At 32.5% G+C, this 20,313-nt stretch overlaps 2 protein-coding genes across 2 annotated transcripts; both read right to left on the bottom strand.

The window, feature by feature from the left end:
- Positions 1-2,189: 2,189 nt before the first annotated feature.
- LOC114379137 (ABC transporter F family member 1-like) lies at positions 2,190-6,880 on the bottom strand. Its single transcript, XM_028337731.1, has 5 exons — positions 6,467-6,880; positions 4,927-5,000; positions 4,629-4,839; positions 4,295-4,529; positions 2,190-3,634 (listed from the first exon to the last, which is right to left on the bottom strand). Exons 1-5 carry the CDS (start codon positions 6,671-6,673, stop codon positions 2,577-2,579), a joined length of 1,785 nt encoding a protein of 594 aa, XP_028193532.1. The 5' UTR covers positions 6,674-6,880; the 3' UTR covers positions 2,190-2,576.
- Positions 6,881-17,313: 10,433 nt separating this feature from the next.
- LOC114380579 (heavy metal-associated isoprenylated plant protein 3-like) lies at positions 17,314-19,300 on the bottom strand. Its single transcript, XM_028339701.1, has 5 exons — positions 19,223-19,300; positions 19,006-19,129; positions 18,548-18,765; positions 18,270-18,354; positions 17,314-18,176 (listed from the first exon to the last, which is right to left on the bottom strand). The coding sequence occupies exons 1-5, from the start codon at positions 19,229-19,231 to the stop codon at positions 17,722-17,724; spliced, it is 891 nt and encodes a 296-aa protein (XP_028195502.1). The 5' UTR covers positions 19,232-19,300; the 3' UTR covers positions 17,314-17,721.
- Between the last annotated feature and the right edge of the window lie 1,013 nt (positions 19,301-20,313).

Raw genomic sequence — 20,313 nt, forward strand, 5'->3', positions numbered from 1 at the left:
ATATTGTTGTATCATTTATTCATAGGAATTGATGCGTAGCATATATTGTGGAATCAACAATATTATTTTGCCATGTTATGTCTTATTTACAGATTTTCTAATGTTACTGGGCGCATACAATTAAGAAAAGAAAAACATAGAGAGGTTAAATACAAGTGCAATCAACACTACGTGCAAAATGAAAGGGATCAGAGATGTGAATCACTAGAAAGATGTGTGTGATTATTTTAAAAAATTATTTTAATTATTGTAAAAAAACAAAAAAAAAACTTGTTTAATACATGAAAAGAGAGTTAGAATTTGATTTTTGTAAAGTGCCTTTTTTGGGATCTCGATGCAAGATGAAGGACTGCATCCATGCCTACATCATGCATGGCACGCCCACTAATGAGGCGTGTTATATCTATGACTGGAGCATAAAGAATAGACCATGAATTACGAGAGCAAGGCTAGAGTATCACTAATGACAAATTCATGTATTATAAAAAATTAATAATAACCCACGCACTCTAAACCCTTTAACAATGACAAATTCATATATGTAAACAAAGAAGCAACAAAAGAGAAGATAAAAAAGATATCTAGTTTCTATTTTTGATTTTTAAACAATTATTTAAAATTTAATAGATTTTTTTTATAAAAAAAAATAAAAAAATTGACTTGGTAGGCATTAGAGCAAATAGGGTCTCATCTAATTGTGGAGGAAAACAACCTGTTAAGAAGGGTTCGCTACTCGCCAATTTCCAGACATATATCAATAATCAAATGCCAATGTTGTTTGAATAAAATACCCCAGAAGCCATAAGGTCTAAGAGATTTATACGGCTTTATTGAATTCAAGACTTTAAATACTTCATCTTTGGAAACGAGCTATGTATAGCACATGTCTACTAACTCCATATCCTCTCCTACGTTAAGGGTATTCGCCAGCCAGCCATTAGCAAAGTAGACGATTTACTTGAGTAGGCCCTAAAATTTTATGGGTCCAAGAAGAAGTAATAAATAGATTCCTTTTAGAGTATTTGACAATATAACATGTTACATAAAAAAAAATGTACACATAGTTTGATTAAAAATAATATATATTTTATTATATTAAATGAATAATATAGTATTAATAAGTCGCAAAAAAGATATACCAATTTTTTTTCAAATTTTATATTAATGTTTATTATCTAATTTACGTCTCCAAAAAAAATATTTTCAGTTTTGAATTTAGATTCCAGTTTTATTTGAATTATTGGAGATCTTTTCTATAACAAATATATGAAACTTTATCAAAAGGTCCAAAACTATGTAGTGTATACTCAACATTCATGTAATAATACTGCTAAATCTGCCAGCAAGAGAAAAACAATCAACAAATCAATACATCAACACGTTAGTGTATAATAACATGATTATAACAAGATATTATATACATAATAACAAAAAATTGGTTTGATTATTAATTTAATAAAATATCTTGATTATATTATACAAAGTATTAATAATTTATATCAAGACACATGTATACTCCATTGTTTGTAGTACCGTTGAATTTAAGAGTTGGAGAAAAACAATCAACACGTTAGTGTATTAACCACTCCCAAATAAAATAAAAATGGGCGAGAAAAAAATTTATAAAAGCATGACACGTCTCATTACGTCTGTTTATTAATAGAATAAATAGTAAAAAGATATATTTATTTTCAGCATACTCATTTGATAAATACCACTCTGCAGTTGCACTTTGCAAAGTGCCGAGATAACTATTCACCTCAAGCATGTCATTCATTACCAAGTTAGGGTAATGCATCGACGATAATCTTTTCTACATAGTATTTAGTTGGAAGAAAATAGAAGGGAGAAAAGAGATTTTTATAAATTGTTTAAATTTTGGAAAAAGAGAGCAACGGAGAGAAGCAAAAAAATTTCTTATCCAATTTTTACTTCCGTCAATATTGAAAGGATTTAAAAAGGAGACAAACATCTAAACTAATTTTACTTATGTTATAAATATTTTAGTCAATAATTTATATTGTGTTACAATATTATTTAATCATTGTGATACAAGCAAACAAATAATAAACTATATTTAAAATTTATAATAAATAGTTTAAATTGTGATACAATATTATTTAATTATTAATAGTTTCTTTAAAAATATTAAAAATCAAGTTAGAACTAAAAATATTAAGAACGATAGATTGAATAGAATTAAGAGATTGAAATAAATGTCTAAAATATGTTTTCTCGAATATTAGAAGCACTACCATTTAAGATAACAAGTTTTAGAACTCTCTTCTCATTGTGAATCAAATAAGAAAATAACTATTTTTCCTCTCCTAACATACAAGTCCCTCTTCTCCTCAAGCAAACAAACAGAATGTTTATTTAAAATCTATCTCCTTCCCTCATTAAATTTCTTTCCCCCTCCTTGGAACCAAACAACACCTGCTAGAGCTAGAGGATAAGTGGTATAGAAACTGAGAAGAGATATTACAGGAAATATAGAAGGGGTGTTTAAAATTTAGAGAATGGAGAGTTAGGAGGAAAATAAGGTGTAAAATGAAAAGAGCATCCACTGGTATGTTTCAGTCAGATAAACCCGCCTTTGACTTTAGATGCGCCTTGAATTCCATAATGTCACCCTCCCATCTGGTCACAGATTGATTAGCACATACCCATATCTCATGAGCCACTTGATTTATGAGCCTAAAATCATGGCTTACAAGCACCAAGCCACCATCCCATTCATTCAATGCCTCGGCCAACGAGTCAATTGTCTCAATATCCAAATGATTAGTTGGCTCATCCAAAAGAAGCATCTGAGGCTGTCTCCAAGCTAACCAAGCAAATATCACTCGGCTCCTCTGTCCATCTGACAAGTTCTTCATTGGCATCACCTGTGCTTTTCCTGACAGCCCAAACTTCCCAATTGCCCCCCTCATCTTCTCTTCCTCATTACCGGGGTATTCTTTAATCATAAACTGTAGAGCAGACATTTCCATGTCTAGCTTTTCGGCCAAATGCTGGTGATATTGTGCAATTCGAAGATGATTATGACGCCTTACCATGCCGTCACTAGGCATCAAGTCACCTGTCATTAGCTTCAGTAGTGTACTCTTCCCAGCACCATTGGGTCCAACCAGTGCAACCCTAGAGTCTAAATCAACCCCAAAGTCAATGTTCTTGTAGATGAGATTATCAGGAGTATAACCAAATGACACCTCAACAAACTGGAGAACTGGAGGGGGAAGTTTCCCAACATCGGTAAAACGGAATACCAAAACTTTGTCTTTGACCACCTTCTCTGCAAGTCCACCACGTTCCATTTTTGCCAGCGTTTTCTCCTTACTCTGTGCCTGGCGAGCTAGTTTTGCAGAACCATGGCCAAACCGGGCAATGTATTCCTTCATTGAGGCAATCTGCTCCTGCTCCCACTTGTACTGTTTCATCTGGTTCTCTTCTAGCTCAGAACGTGTCTGAACATATTGATCATAATTACCAGTGTAGATCTTCAGTTTTTTGCTTTGCATATGGATAATATTTGTGCAGACACCATTAAGAAAGTCCTGAGAGTGTGAAATCACAACCAGAATACGTTCAAACTTCTTCAAACTCTCCTCCAGCCACACACAAGCTTCCAAATCTGCAAACAGATTTAAAAAATTTAAATATATGTGTAAAGTTATTCCAAGAGCATAGATGTAAACAGGAATTTCTCATAATATAATAGTGGAACAAAATGCATATGTCAAATTCAATTTGTCAAGGGGCCTAACTCAGTTAGTTAAACAGGGCTTCTGGGTTATTGGAAATCCTCTGACACTGTTTTTTATTAGACAAAAGGCCTAACTACATTAATAGATATTGCATCAGTTGGACTAGAAGAAACGTGCTCAACAATAAAACAAAATGATAATGCATATATTAGACAAGAGGGGAGGGACGAGAACTTTTTCATAATATAATAAGGGAGCGCAAGTCATAAACAACAAGATGCAAATGATTGGGTCTGGCATTCTGAATCACCCAAACATGTCGATATGATGCATCCACTATACCATCCAAACTGGAAGCAATCCCACCATGGCAACAACTACAATCCTATCCAATAGTTAGACAGCAATTGATAAATGATCATCGCATTTATTTGAGACATAACTCAATAAAATAACTAAATAAAGCTTAGTCAGGACCTTTAATCAGGTGATCCAACAAATATTACCATCCCAACCAATTACTGCATAAGACAGATAAAAATTATTTGGACAAACAAGAGGGACTCTTTCCAGGGCAGAGAGTATACCAAGGTGATTGGTTGGTTCATCAAGTAGAAGAATGGTTGGATTCATAAATAAAGCCCGTGCTAACGCAATCCTCATTCTCCAGCCACCGGAAAAATCACGCGTCTTCTTTGCCTGCATTTGCTTGTCAAAGCCAAGACCATGCAAGATTTCAGCAGCACGCTTTTCTGCAGTGGCAGCATCTAGGGCATCCAATCGTTCATAAATGCGTTCAAGGGATTCACCACCTCCGTCATCCTAGAACCATTATCACTCAACCAAAGTTAGCAAGCCATACAAAATCATAAAACAAAAAACAAAAGGGGTAAAAACTGGATGCATAAAACTTAAACAAACCTGTGCAGCCAAAACTTCAGCTTCTTTCTCCAATTTCAACCTTTCTTCGTCACAGCTTATGACAGCTTCCAATGCAGACATGTCAGAGGCATCAATCTCCCTGGTTAGGTGATATATATCCATGTGATCGGGAATTGGAAGTTCCCGACAACCAATAGCTGTCAGCAGTGTAGATTTTCCACAACCATTTAATCCAAGTAAACCATAACGCCTGAAAGAAATTCAAATCAATCACAATCATTGGTAAAGTTATGATTTACAACATCATATCTGGACCAATGGGGTAAGGACAACAAACCTTCCATAATTTAGCTCCAATTCAGAATCAACAATGAGATCATGCCCATGGAACGTAACAGATAGAGACTCTATCTGTAAAAAATACACAAGCAAATGCATCAATACAACACAGATCATTTCAGCATTAACAAATAGTTACAATTAATATGGCAGAAATGTCCTTTTGCTGCACAACATTACAATATCACCTACCTTATTTGGTTACATTCACAAAGGAGAACCAGTATATTGACCTTGGAAACATGGTAGAATGGCCATGCTACAGACCCAGGTGCCGGGCTAGGCGCTCAACTTACGTGCACGCACGCTAGCAACAACAAGCTACAAGTAAGACTCACTAAACCGGGAATGTCTACCACATTCTCTAGAAAACTTGCACATTATCAAAAGATAGATTATGTCTGCTATGAGGATACAAAGCAAACAATTGAGCCAATAAACTTATATGTCTGCTATGAACTCGGTTCTAAAAAACTTGCACACTAAACCGGATTAATAATTAATGAAAGATCTAAGTAGATTATCCAAATGCTTTCTTCTTAAACGAGAAATATATGAGCATGCATAGCAAGCCAATAATTTCACTTTTCAAAATAAAAAACAGAAAGAAATATTTAGCTAAAAATTGCTAAAACATTATGCTGTCTGGCAAGATATTTATTTTAAATCATTAACTGAACATTTCAAAACTTAAAATAAATCTGATAGGTGTGTGGAAAAAAACCCAAACTGTATCCTAACCAAACGGATACCAAACCGGGTTTAATGGAACTGGTTTGAAAAAAAATGTTTTACAAAACCATTTTTGTTAACCAAATTATTTTTACAAAACCAGTATGAAATTTTAACCTGAATCAATTTTTTTCATTTGAAAGAAAAACAGTTCAAATACCAGTCCAGTTCAAGAACCGGTTTTCAGAAACCAGTCCGGTTCCGGACCCGAACCGGTTTTCAAAAACCAGTTCCCGAACCGGTTTTTACAAACCAGTTCACGAACCCGTTTTAAAAACCAGTCCGGTTCCAGAAGCAATTCTAGTCCGATTTTAAAACCAGTCCGCTTCACAAACCGGTTTTGGAAAACCAGTTCGTTACGGAACCGGTTTTGGAAACCCGGTCCGGTTATGAACCGGTTTTGAAAAACGGTCCGGTTTTAAAAACCAGTCCGGTTCGGTTCTTAAAAACAGATCGGTTCAGAACCGTTTTGAAGCCAGTCCGGTTTTGCACAAGTTTTTTAAAAACAAGCCCGGTTCTGAACCGGTTTTTAAATAACAGTCCGGTTTTAGAAAACCAGTCCGGTTGAAAACCGGTTCAACTATTTGGATATAAAACTAAATCCATTATAACGGTTAGGAACCATTGATTTTTACCAAACCGGTTATTGCGCACCCTGAAATCTGGCATACGTTAAATCTCTATATATCTAATGGGCACATGATTCATCTAAAATAAACTCTTGTTTGTATTTTGTTTTTTAATTATACAATAAAAAAGAATCGTATATTATCCGATAATTTCCGATTACGTTTAGGGTTACTTACTCGAATATCTCTGGAGAGAGGATGCGAACAGAGGACGCCGGTGCAGGTCCGATCCGAAATCTGAATATCGGCGATTCCGTTGGCGACCTTGTTGGCGGCTTTGGAAGACGCCTCCATAACGGCGGCGGCGGCGGCCTTTCCACCTCTCTTGGCGGCGGCGGCGGCCTTCTTCTGTGCGGCCTTCTTCTTGCTGGCGTCGGACACCATCTTCGATCTCTAACGGTAGATCGGAAAAGAGAGAAGAAAAAAAAGATCTAGAAAACGAGCCTAGGGTTTTTGCGCTGCACGAACCCAAGCGAGTGATTAGGGTTCGAGGTTAGTGATTTGAAGCAGGTTAGTTCGCTGTGGAGAAAGTGTGATGTAAGTTTGGGATATTTATAGAGAGAGGGTGTGGGCTTCTTCCGCTTTTTGTTGGCATAGCACTATATCAACCAGTGGTGCTGTGAGGTCTCTTTGATTTTATGCAACGTGATAAATACTGCTTCCTAGCCTCTTTGTTTTGATCTCATTTATGGGCTATAAGCCCAAATCTTACTACATTGCTCCGGCCCGTGTGTCATTGGCATCGGGATTCTATTTGTAACTTTTTTCTTTTCCTCTTCACATGTTTGCCCCTTTTTGCACTAGAAATATATTTTTTAAATGAATTTTTGGGATGTATCATAAAAAAATTGTGATACGTGTTAAGGAAACTAATTTTTTGTAAAAAAAATTAAAAATAACTATATTACAAAAAATTAGTTTCATAACATATACAAAATAATTTTATTACAGAAGCTAGTTTTTATAATATTAAAAATAATTACATCATAGAGAGTAAATTTTGTAATATAGTTCTTCTTTATATATTATAAAAAAAATTGTGAGATTTGTGAGGGAAAAAAAAAAAGACAATTGTGCTGGTGAAATAGAAGTTTGTGAAGGAAAGAAAGAAAATGGAAAGGGAGAGGTAAGGAGGTGTTGCATGTGAGAAGGAAACAAGAGGCTATATATTTTTTTTTTGCTGTGAAAAACAAAATATATTCCCTAAATTTTGTTAGTTGAAGATACTTCTGGGCGGTACAGAAGCCGTTATATAGAATTGTACTGAAATTTTTTAAATAAAATTTATTTTACATTATTCATTATTATATAGAATTGATTTTGATAAAAATAAAAGTTATTTTTACTTGTTTTAATTTTATCATAATTCTTATTTGTTATAATAGATTTTATGATGATTTTGAAAATAATTCAAATATATAGAATATCATCAAAATTGAGATTATAAATTATGGTAATTGTAGAAGCCATCCAAAGACACATAAAGTGAATTGTATTGTATTGTATTGCATTGAGTGAGTTGGAGCAAGAAAGAAGAAAGTTCATGGCTCTTGCCAGCAACCTTCTTCAATTGGATTGGGCCTCCGTCAATGCACAGTGTTAATGTTTGGTTTATCGACCAGCAAACAATTATACCTGTTGGGACCTCAGGTCCTTTCACATCATTGTGGACCGCATCACCACGAGCACCTTCTTCTACTTGTGTTTATTTCCTTCTCCAAATCAATGAACATTGCTGCACCCACTTCGTGTGAGAGTTTAATTCTGTTTTTGAGTGGTGTAGATTTAATTGTACATTGGATGTAAGAGAGTAATAGAATTTTAAAATTCTGTTATAAGTGCTTAGCCTAAGTGTAAAGGGTTGGTACTCTGTTTTACTTGTATAAAAGAACATGCATACATCTTAATAAAGAGAGTTATTCATTCTACCATTTTCTCTGTCTCTAGTACTATTCTTAGTGTGTAGGTGTGCAATTCTTTGCTTGAAAACAGTGAGTGATACACGAGTGAATGTGTGAGGGAGTGAATTACATCTCTTGCAATTGAGTGAGAAACAGTATGTGTTCCAACACTTCGATTATACACCAATTCAACTTGTTAATTCTATTCATTTTCCCATATTTGGTTAGAGAGACTCTTTCTTTAGTTTGCAAATGTTAATGATTTGTGTAACGACGTTGTGTTGATTGTGCAGCTTACATGCTGCTGCACTTAGCCTTCTCTATACAGATCATGCAAAATCACTCATTGAAGATGATGCCAAAAGAATTAGAAAAAAGGGGAGTGCAGTGCATAATACCTTGGCTTAGAAGATTAATTAATATCTAGAGTATTTGAGGGAAAAAAATTTTAAAGGGGAGTGTTCTAATAATAAGGGGAATGGAAATAGCAACTCTCAGTTAACAAATCCAAATGAAAATCCGATAGAATTATCAGACCCAAATTGCCAACCGAAAGATCTTTATTGTTGTTCTTGTGAATATAAGGGGAAAGTTTGAATTATGTTTGGAGTGATGAAAAGTAATTGAATAAGTGAAATAAAATAAAATGATATTAAACTTATCATTTGAGAATAAATAAAACAAAATTTGATGAAATCTATTTTGTTTTACTTTCTATTCAATATCTTTTTCATTTTTTTCTATATGAGGTATGAGGGTAAAATTTTATTTCATTGTTTAAAATATTTAAATAATAAATAATAATTTTATTTGATTTGATTTTATTCTGTTTCGTCTTATTTTGATCATAATTAAATACTCAGACATAACCATTGTATTAATAAACAGTTGAAACATTTACAAAAGATTTTTTTATCATTTTTTTCTTATTTTCTCCAAAAATCAGAATCCTTACAACCATATGTTGTTCTTAGCTTTAAAATCTTCCCTATAATTTTTAGATAATATTCACTAAAGTATTTTTTTTTTTTGTTTTTTGACATATTCATTGACATATATAATTATAAGCAGGGCCCTCAAGGCAGCCGCTTAAAACCCCGATATTTTTAAGTTCTCTAAAAAGTTTTAATAGCTTTCCATTAAAAAGAAAAGTTTTAATAGCTGCATGAACCTTTCCGGTAAACTTGTTTAGGGATTAAGAGGGGAAAGAAAAGGAATAGAACAAGACAATAAAAAAGAAAATGACATTTTTGAAAGGTTTGCTAGATTAATTTGCTACTTGCAAGGTTCCCAAAGATACCAAACAATACTTCTTTTCACTACAATATAAAGAATCTTTAACCAGCATTATTCAGTGGGCATGCAGTCTTTGCTGGTAAAGCAATCTCTAAATCAAAATTTGTGATTAATAATTATATATTAATTTCTCAGTAATATAGTATTTTATACTAACAATTACTTAGGGATATATCAGACTTTCCAATACTTAGAGTACACGGGGGTACTGCTATATATATAGTCTTGCTTGTTCCATCAACAATATTTTTTTATTACATTCTCTTTTTGGGTTCACACACGAGATTGTAAAATGCTAGTTGAAGGAAGTATGCCAGATCCAACACAGCACTCTTTCTCTCTTATAAGATGTAACTGATGATATTATTGAAAACACACCAGATTAAGAAAAACATAATCATTTATGGATGTAACTGATGACATTATCGGAAATAAAATAGATTAAGGACAACATAATCATTTATTTTATTAATGACAAAATATATAAAATGAGGTCCACCGTAGCCCAGGCCGTCTATGAAAAACCTGCAGGTGTCTTTTGTGGCAATTTGATAAAATATTTCTTTTGCAGTGCAATCTCCAAAGAAGAAAAATTCAATTATGGTCATTTGTTTCTTCTGGGAGTATGTTTTTTATTAGAAGATAAACTCACAAGATAGCATTAGCCATAACATGTTAAATGTATAGTTCTCCTTTTTATGCTAGATTAAAGCAGCATAGTAGCTTATAATTGTATTGACAGGACAGACATAAATAACTTAATTTTCAGTTTGTATATATTTTTAATTTTTTATAAAGTGATATTTGAGATTTTTTATTTGACATTTAATTAATTATTCTCCTCTTTTCATTGGGTCAGATTTATTTTGGCTAAAATGATATTTTTAATTATAATTTTATGTCAAAAAATTAAATCTAAGACTTTAATTAAAAAATAGTGTTGGATTACTTTGTGTCAATAACTTTTAGTTATAATTAAAATTTTCATTTGAAAACACGATAAAAAAAGGTAAAAAAACGAAGAAAAAATGTGTAGTATATATGAACGCGCTTCATTGTTAATGTTATTTTACATTGTTCTTGTTGATATTTAATTAGCTTATGTTAGTTTAATTATTGGAGACTCTTGCGCATTGGCAGTATTGTTTTGTCATGATTTTGTGGAACTTTATATGCTTTAGAAATCCTTTATATATACTTTTTATTATTTATTTACGGCCATTTTTCAACAGCCTAAGCGTGCTTTTATTAACTCGTCTACTTTTAACTTTTGGTTCCAATGCACTTTTAATTTCCTTTTTGCTTTATCTATAGATAATGGTTGACCTTTCCTTTATTACAATCTACATTGTTTTTGTCTCAGATAATCCTACTTGCATGCAAAACAAATTAATTACACAGTGAATGTCTCCGTCTAGAAATTCAAATGACAAGAGAAATATCATGGATGATCCTTCAATTGCTAAAAATTATACTAGCAGATATTGAAATTATGTACTTTATGTTTTGGTAATGATAATTCTATAGTTAATGGTTGACCTTTCTCATATTTTGTTATTAGTTAACGAAATACACTTTTTTATAGAAAGAATTGGGGTATTGCTCCGTATTCGTTTAAGAGTGAATATTATTGCTGTAAAAAAAGAGTGAATATATTTTTTTTATCTGTAAGAGTGATCTGGCGGGCAATTGAACTTAAAATGACAAGATAAAAGTTAGTTTTAATGATTAATTAAATTTTATAAACAACTTATTTAAAAAAGATTAAATAATATATATATATATATATATATATATATATAAACTTTTCCAGACATACATACTCTTAAACGAGACATGAGTTTTTTTCTGGTCATTAATTACAGCTACAATCTTTTATTTTCATTTATATGGTCACTAAAGAACAAAAACTATAGCTAAAAGTTCTTTTTATTGGAGTGTTTTTAACTCCTTTCGTCCCATTATATTTGACAATAAAAAAATAACACAAATAAAAATAATAATAATTTTATAAAATTAATCTTATCATTATTAGTTTATTTATAAACTATGTTGTTTATCATTAATGTTATAAGAGATACATGTGATAAAAAATAATTAATGTTATATTAAAAAATTAAAATAATATTTTGAGACTTATTTTTTTATATTATAATTATTATTAGATCGAGGAAGTAATAGAGTTTGACCTCGACTTGATGAGGATTCAACCTTGGTTCATTACGTTTTTAGGATCAGTCCTTTATGCTAAACTCAACCGAATTGATAATGCTCATTAATTCTTCATGACTTTTATGAGGGGTCACTAATTCACTTTTCTTGTAATAATAGTTGTGAGAGTTGGGCCTTAAAATTCACCAAGAATAGGTTCTTTCATTTAGAATGTGTTTGATTGAAAAAATAAAGATAGAAAGAAAAATATTTGAATTAAAGTGAAATGTAAAATATACAAGATCCATCCTATTTTTCTCATTTCCCTCTACCAAACACATTCTTAAAAAGTGTTGGTAGATTATTTATAAATTACTAATTAACAAATCCTTACATTAGTAGTAAAACTTAAACTCTCCTTCCTTCTAATATGTAAATCACATTCTAACCAACTTTCTTTGCCTAAAGAGTAGTATACTTAGCACAAAGATAACTGTCCTTCAACTAGAAAGGATCACCATTGCTGCTTATCACTGTAATATGTCTTTTTACTTTTTATTTCTTGAAAAGGTTCTTTTGCCTGTTCAGTTACTCATAATTATGAAGACTTTTCATCTATGCGTTTGCTTTGCATCTTCTAACCTCAAAGAAAAAGTCATGCACGTCTCTAAAATTATTTGTTGTTGTTCTTTTCCATGTTCGAAATCCTCTCAAATTCAAAGACTTTAAGTCTTGAAGATATAATGAAATAACTTTTCGGGTCACGGCCAATGATAGTATGATACTATGGATAAGAAAAGAGGACACTGAATTTTGGAAATTGCTCGTTCCATACCCCCATTAAATTTGTTTTTTATGCTCATGGTCCAAAGCCTCTCAAATTCATTGACTTAAAGTCTTAAAGACTGTGTTTGATTGAGACAAAAAAAATAAAAATAGATGAAAATAAAAAAGAGAAAGTGAAAATAAGTAATAAATGAAGTCATAAAGTAAATGTGTTTGATTTTAAAGAAATAAATATGAGATAATGAAAGAAATAAAAAGATAAGTAAAAATACATAAGAAATAGTACCACAAATCTTATCACATTTTAATTTTACTTCTCTTCTAGCTAACTCATTTGTATCAAACATTTTCTTTTAATTCAAATCTACTTAATTTTATTTTTATCTTGCATAACAAACATAAAGAAACAAATATTTTATAAGTTAACAAAAATTGATAAGAATTAAACTTATAAGACACTGATTTTAAATCCATCGGCGATATATAATGACCTTATTGATAAATAATTTGTAAATAATCACTTTAAATTCTATTATAACAAAAACAAAAAGAAATATTCCACGTGAAATGACTATTGGAGTAATGACCCATGATACTATGGATAAGAAAAGGGGACACCAAATTTTGGAAAATGTTCAACATATAGTTTAGCTTTTCCACTCAACTGAAGCGACAACCCGTACTGCAAATTGCTTAGTCGCATATCCATCTAAACTTCAATTATTTATGAACTAATTATGATTATTAACCCTTGAGATCTTCTGTTTGTTAAAGAAAGACGATAGAAGACTTTCGACCAATGATTTTTGTTGTCAATTGTCATGTTCGGCCATCAATTGTGTTTCTTCAATGATCAAAAGGAAGAGTTGAAGGATAAGCACAAGCTAAATTTTATGTTTGATTTATAATTTTCTGTAAATTATCATATATTATTTTCTAATTTTTTGAACCGGAAAATTATTGATTGAAATTTTGCAATCAAATATTTTTTTATATATTTTACTAAATGGTAATCTTTTTTCCTTCCCTACCCTCTAGCCTTGGCTCATCTCGTGCAAAGGTTGTTCGTCGTATTTATTATATAATTATTATTTTGGCTTCTTCAAGAAAAAATATGAGATATTTTTTTAATAATCACTAAAAGAAGTAATATTTTAATACACAAAATTTGTTTGCTTCCATGTTTGGATGTAATTTTTTTTAACATGTTTTCAAACACACTGTATAATAGCATGCTTAATATGATATTTTCATATTTCCATTCACCTGAAACGAGAAACCAAACAATCAATACATTTCTAGAAGATTTAAATGATTGGGATCTTTAACGGAAGCCAAGGCCTTGCTTATGAATATAGCTCTACACTAGCCAAATTATAATTACCTTGGGTAAATAATGTTTGTAAATTACAGGGAAGCAATTAAAAGTAAGAGCAAGAATTATGATTTTTTGCTTTTGCTTTATGCACAAAAAAAGGAGGTACGATAGAACGTTTGGCAGTGATCTTTGCATAAAGCGTATTGCCAAATGCCAAAGAAGGCATAAGCTAGCTGACCAAATTTTCGCAACTTTATAAAGTTGTTAAATTTCATCTTAAAATTAATTGTCATCAAGTGAAGTTGTCTAACAAAGATTGAGACAATCTATGTGGGATTTTGATATTTTTCAATACACCTCCATCTTAAAACTAATTGTCATCAAGTGAAGTTGTCCAACAAGGATTGAGGCAGTCGACGTGGGACTTAGATATTTCTCAATGCATCCCCTTCAAGTCCGCTTGATGTGTCAACAACAAATGGATGTTCGTCGCAGCGGAAGCGAAAGCGAAAGCGAGGTCTCAGATCAAAGTTTGCTCTAATACTATGTTAGATTTTATCTTAAAATCAATTGACATTAAGTGAAGTTGCTCAACAAAGATTGAGGTTGCAAAAGTGAAATTTGAATATCGATTAAACTTTCCTTCTCAAACTTATATCCGGAAAAGAATATTTAAGGTCCTTTGTTGCAGTGCCTTACCCTTTACGTGTGTAGCCCCATTTGGGAGAAATTCAACTCTGAATAAAGCTCACTTTATTTTTATTTTTTTTCCATAAATGTACGTTAGTTTGTACAATTTAGGCACCAACAACCTGTTGCCTGTTTGTGAAGTGCCTTCCCAACCTAGCCACCACTGTAACTCTGAGCAATTTGTGAATTATTGTTCAAACAAATATAAACACACCAATAATTGAAAATAATAGTAATTGGCTTTATGACTTTGTGGTCATTCAACTTATTAAAAATCCTTCCTTGGTTCCTTGGCAACTCCATAACCATTGGGACAATTGTCTCTTTTTTTCTTTTAAGATATACTTTTTGTTTTCTCTCACATCTTTAGGAAAGGAAATACCTGCGCTAATGCTTTAGTCAATCATAATTTTAACTCTAGGGTTGATTATTCTTAGTGGGATCATACCTCTTTTATGTTAGAGAGTTCCTCCGTAATAGAGCTGGTCCCTAATTATAGATTTTGATGGGATTTTAGCCTAGTTTCCCCATTACCATGTCTCATCTCTTTTTGACTATTTATATGTTATTTGGTGTGTTCCTTGAGGGTTTGGTATGGGTGTCACCCTAATTGGGATGCATACCACCCTCCAAGATTTCCACACTAATTTTATTAAAAAAGACTTTATGGCTTCCAAATTAAATGAATAATTTATTATACATAGCTGCATTTGGCAATTGGTATATGTATAGTATAGATAAATATCTATTTATTTGTCTAATTTTGCTAAACTCAATTATATTGATCATTTGCATTGCCCTGGCCACCACTCACCGTCTTAGAGCTAAGCCTAATGGAGACGTCTATAAAAAAAAAAGGCCTTTAACCACATGGACACTGAATCTTTAAAATGAATAATGTTTTGTTTTTCTGAATATACAGGGGAAAGCATACCTACTTGTGAATACACTTTATTAAAACACTTACTAAAAGAAAAAGCCGAAAAGTATTTAATCGTTTAGTTTTGTTGACCTCTTGCTATGTTAGTGGGCAGAATATTCTTGTATTATTAAAAAAAAAACCCTTTTTACATAATTAACCTCAAAGTATAAAAGGAAAAGGGGAAAGGAGTGCAATTGCTAGGCCACTTTTTTTTTATCTAGTTTATTTATTAAAAACAATTATGATCTTTTCATGTTAGTGAAAAATTTATTTAATTTATTCTTTTATAATTTTATGTTATTTGATACTCATCTTATAATATGAATTAATTTTGATACATTGTATGTATAATTTTTTTTATAGTTCAACTAATTAAAAAATCCTCTAAATATCACTTTTGAAATAATTATTATAAAATTTAAGAATTTTACCATACAAGCTAACCCATGGTTGAATGACAATATAGTTTATTTATTTTTACATTGCCATTGTATTTTAATTGAATTTTTATATACTACAATTTTTTCAAGAACCATTGTAAAATTCTAATGTCAAAAACGTTTTTACTACTAGTGATCACATAGTTACTGATTAAATTGAAGAAAAAAATACAATTAAATTTAAAGTCAATTATCATCAATTTAATCAGTCAAACTACTGAATCGTAAAATCATATATTCACTAATTAGAAGACGAATTTGATTTAAAAAACATTCTTTAAAAGTGTTCCTGAACCACTGGTTTTTGGCTTTTCACATCCTTTTACAAAGGTTCTTGTTTCTTTTGCCAAAGGCAGACAAAAATCAAGGGGGCATTGAGTGCACGGTAGTGTGGTCAGTGGTCATGCATAGCATCATCATCGCCAAAGAAATATGCCATGCATAAAACCCAATGCATTGTCATCATGATCCCTCACGTTAGTTCTTAGTGTCATGTAGCACATGCAACCCAAATAGCTCAGTTGTTACAGGGGATATAACGAATAAATGCATAGGCATTAAGCGATCATAAAGAGAATCCACAAGTCATTCAGAATAATCATTACTATATGAAACAAGTACTATTTTGCAGTAATTAATAGAAGAAGATAATCATCACGTAACACTAATGATTAAGGATATTTTCCTTCTTTCTTTCTTTTTTTTATGAAAACTGAGTCAGAGATGCAAACACGAATGAATTGTTGATTTTGCGGTGAGTGCACGAAGAATATGATTGGAAGTACGATATATAATTAGGAGTACTATTTTTGTAAATTTATTCTAGTATCCACTTTATTTTAAGGAATATATCAGTTATTCACCAAAATTAATCTTTTTAAGGAATTTAAAGACACTTAAGATGGATTGATTTCTTCCAACTAAGTTTTTCCGTATACAAGAATGAAGATTCAAACTCTTAATTATTTACTTGAAGAATCAAATCCATTATCAGTCGATGATTACTCAAATAGTGGGGAAGAATGAGATCTCCATCAAATTACAAATGGATAATTCCACTTCTATGAAACAACTTATCCTCACTTCAAATAATGGCAGCTAGAGTTAGATTATTAAGTTAAACCCAATTATATGTATATATAAGATCTGAGAGCTGAGCCACAGGGCACGGCAAAGAAGAGGAGCAAAGCAGCATTTTTATTCGTGGGAGCATTGGAAACAACGAAAGAGCCAACTTGGAAAGCGTAGATGGAAAAGAGCAGTTTAACATATAGGACAAATGATAAAGGTGGGAAAAGGGCAGAGTTTAAACCCACTAACGAACCCTGCTTCGAGGCAAATGGCGTGGCCTAGTACTATTAGTAAGTGGACAAATTATAAAGGGAGAAAGGAAAGGACACACAAGAAACTTGTAGGAATAAGCGTCATAACTAATGAGTGCACCAAACACCCTCTTGGGGCACAGGACACCTAATAAGGACATGTACATGCCAGCCCCTTTCCTATACACAATCATTAAATTATCGGGAAAATTGGCAGCAACTTCTTCGTTCCACAACACAACACAGTATAGAACAAAAACAAATTGGACCAAGGTGTGTGAGAGGTAGATTCCATTTCCAACTCCATATTACTCCATCATTTACATTATGCATCAACTAATAACAAATTCTGAAATTGGTATTGCCAAATATAATAATATCAACGGTATTGGTTATCTAATCACATCAAAATTCAAACACCCCCCCCCCCCCCCTTTTCTTCACTAAACACAAAAACATCTCAAAAGTTCCCGTGGAATCCTAAAAACCAAAATTAAGAAGAAAAAAAAAAGAATAGAAAGAAACACTCTAGACTCTAGTATCTAGTTCTCTAAGACCACCATCATTATCATCATCCATCACCCCAGTTGAATGACACCCTCTCACTCACATGACAGAACAAGCATTCGGGTTCTCATCACTGAACATTTGTGGTGCCGGTGCATGCAAGTGAAAGTGCATCTGCTCCGGGTACACTGGCACACAGCTATACCCACCGATATTGCCATGCCCATGTCCATGCCCATAACCACCATAAGGTCCATAACCAAAGCCAAAAGCAGGTGGTGCCAAATACTCCATTCTGTTATGCTCTATTTTCTCTATTCCATCTTCAATATTCTCATTCTTATCTCCTCCACCACCCTTGTTCTTCTTCTTCCCTGATCCTTTCTCACCACCACCACCTTCCTTGTTGTCACCTTCCTTATCTTTCTGGGGAGGAACCACCTCAACCTTCCTCTTAAGCTTCTCCATGAGATTCTCTGCCAGAGCCTTCACATCCATTGTCCCCTTCACAGTCACCATTTCCTTCTCCTTGTCAATGGCCATTTCTTGCACTCCTGCATCATTTCCATGTTCATGTTCAATTAGCCAAACCAGGAGACAAATTAAATAATAAAAAAGAAAGAAAGAAAACCAATTAATTAACTAACCTTTGGTTTTCAACACAGTTTTGCCAATCCTGTCTAGGCAACCCTGGCAATGCAGTGCCACTTTCAGAACCGCTGTAGTCACCACCTGATAATTTAAATTAAGCATAATTAACAATAAGAGACAAATAAATTATAACAAAAATTAACAGAGGTCAGCAGAACACAATTAGAAAATAAATAAATAAAAAGTCCCACCCAGGTTGGCAGTGGCAGAGACAGTGAAATAAATAAAATTAAAAAAAAAGGGGGGGGGTTAAGGTTGGGGACCAGTGATGAACCTCTTTGTCCTTGGTTTTTTTGTCCTGGGTTTTGTTCTCGGATTTGTTGTTGGGTTTGGGGTCTTTCTCGTTCTCTTTCTCCTTCTTGGGCTGTGGAGACACCAGTTCCACCTTCTTCCTTATCTTCTCCGCCAGGTTGTCCCTCACTTTCGTGGGGTCCACTTTCCCGGTCACGGTCACCTTCCCGGCGTCGCTCTCCGCCTTCACCGTCTCCACACCTTCCAACAAAAAAAAAGTCCAATCTCAACTCTCAAATTGAAAAACAGTAAAAAAAAAATAGTAAATTAAATGGCAAGACGCATTGCAAATCACAGTAAAATTAAATACTACTAGTAGGTAGTACTGGAAACACGTAACTGTTAGTATTTTGCTAAAAAAAAAACAGAGATTAAATTCCAGATGGATCCATAAATAGAAGTGGTGAAAATGAGTGTGGAAGCAAAAGAAAAAAGAAAAACCTTGGAAAGCGCGGAGGTGCTTGATGATTTTGGAAGCGCAACCGTCGCAATGCATTTGGACCTTCAAGACGACGGTGGTGGTGGTGTTGTCTTCGTTCTCCTTGTTGTTGCCATTCTTCTTCTTCTGCAACATATACAGCGCTTAACAAAGTAACAAAGGTGGAAAGAACAAAATGAAAGAAATTAGTCGAAGTCTGAAAGTGAGTGAGAGAGTTACCGCGCCCATTGTGTCTGAAGAGAGTGTTTATGTTGTGTGAGGAGTATTGGTAGTTATATTAAGTGTGAGACTTTATGCCAATATGTGGCTCTATATATAGTAGTAGGATGGAAATAACAACGCACATGCTGCGTGTTTATGGGATAGGTGAGTGGAGCCCACTCTGCGCGTAACATAAAATTAAGCCCTTGTTCCTTCTTTCACAAGGTGCTTGCCTAGTAGAGTTGTACTGAATTTTTTTTATAAAATTTATTTTACATTATTCATTGTTATATAGAATTGATTTTGATAAAAATAAAAGTTATTTTTTTTATTTGTTTTTATTTTATCATAATTCTTATTTGTTATAATAGATTTTAAAAATAATTCAAATATATAGAATTTCATCAAAATTAGGATTATAAATTATGGTAATTGTAGAAGCTATCCAAAGACACTTAAAGTGAATTGTATTGAGTGAGTTGGAGCAAGAAAGAAGAAAGTTCTTGGCTCTTGCCAGCAACCTTCTTCAATTGGATTGGGCCTCCGTCAATGCACAGTGTTAATGTTTGGTTTATCAACCAGCAAGCAATTATACCTGCTGGGACCTTAATTTTGCCAACCTCACTGTCTATTTATTCATCCATTCATAACTTTAGGCTTTCCTTTATCAGATTAAATGTTTAGATGAGTTTGATTATCCACTTGTGACTCATCAGATCAAGATAGACTTCATGGATTTATTTTTATTTTATTTTTCTTAGAAACTACATATATTTTCTTGAAAACTACAGATAATCTTATATTATGTTTGATTTTTCGTAGTATTTAATAAAAAAATGTTCTTGGGACATTCTTTAAAAAATTAAAAAAAATGATTTGAATGTACAAAATTATGTTATTCATAATTTTTTTTAATGATCTCTCATGATCTTTATAATAAATACTTGTTTTTTTAGTTTCTTAACTAATATTTTAAGAACACTTGTTAGTCACACCCTAAAAAATTTGAGTAATTTTGACCAAACTTAAATTTACAAACGGAGACATGCATTTATTTTGGTCAGATAAAATCATTGATTTGAAATAGCCTTAATCCAAATTTGCACACA

Source organism: Glycine soja, chromosome 12 (genome assembly GCF_004193775.1).
Source record: "Glycine soja cultivar W05 chromosome 12, ASM419377v2, whole genome shotgun sequence".
In the NCBI taxonomy this organism is placed as follows: Eukaryota; Viridiplantae; Streptophyta; class Magnoliopsida; order Fabales; family Fabaceae; genus Glycine; species Glycine soja.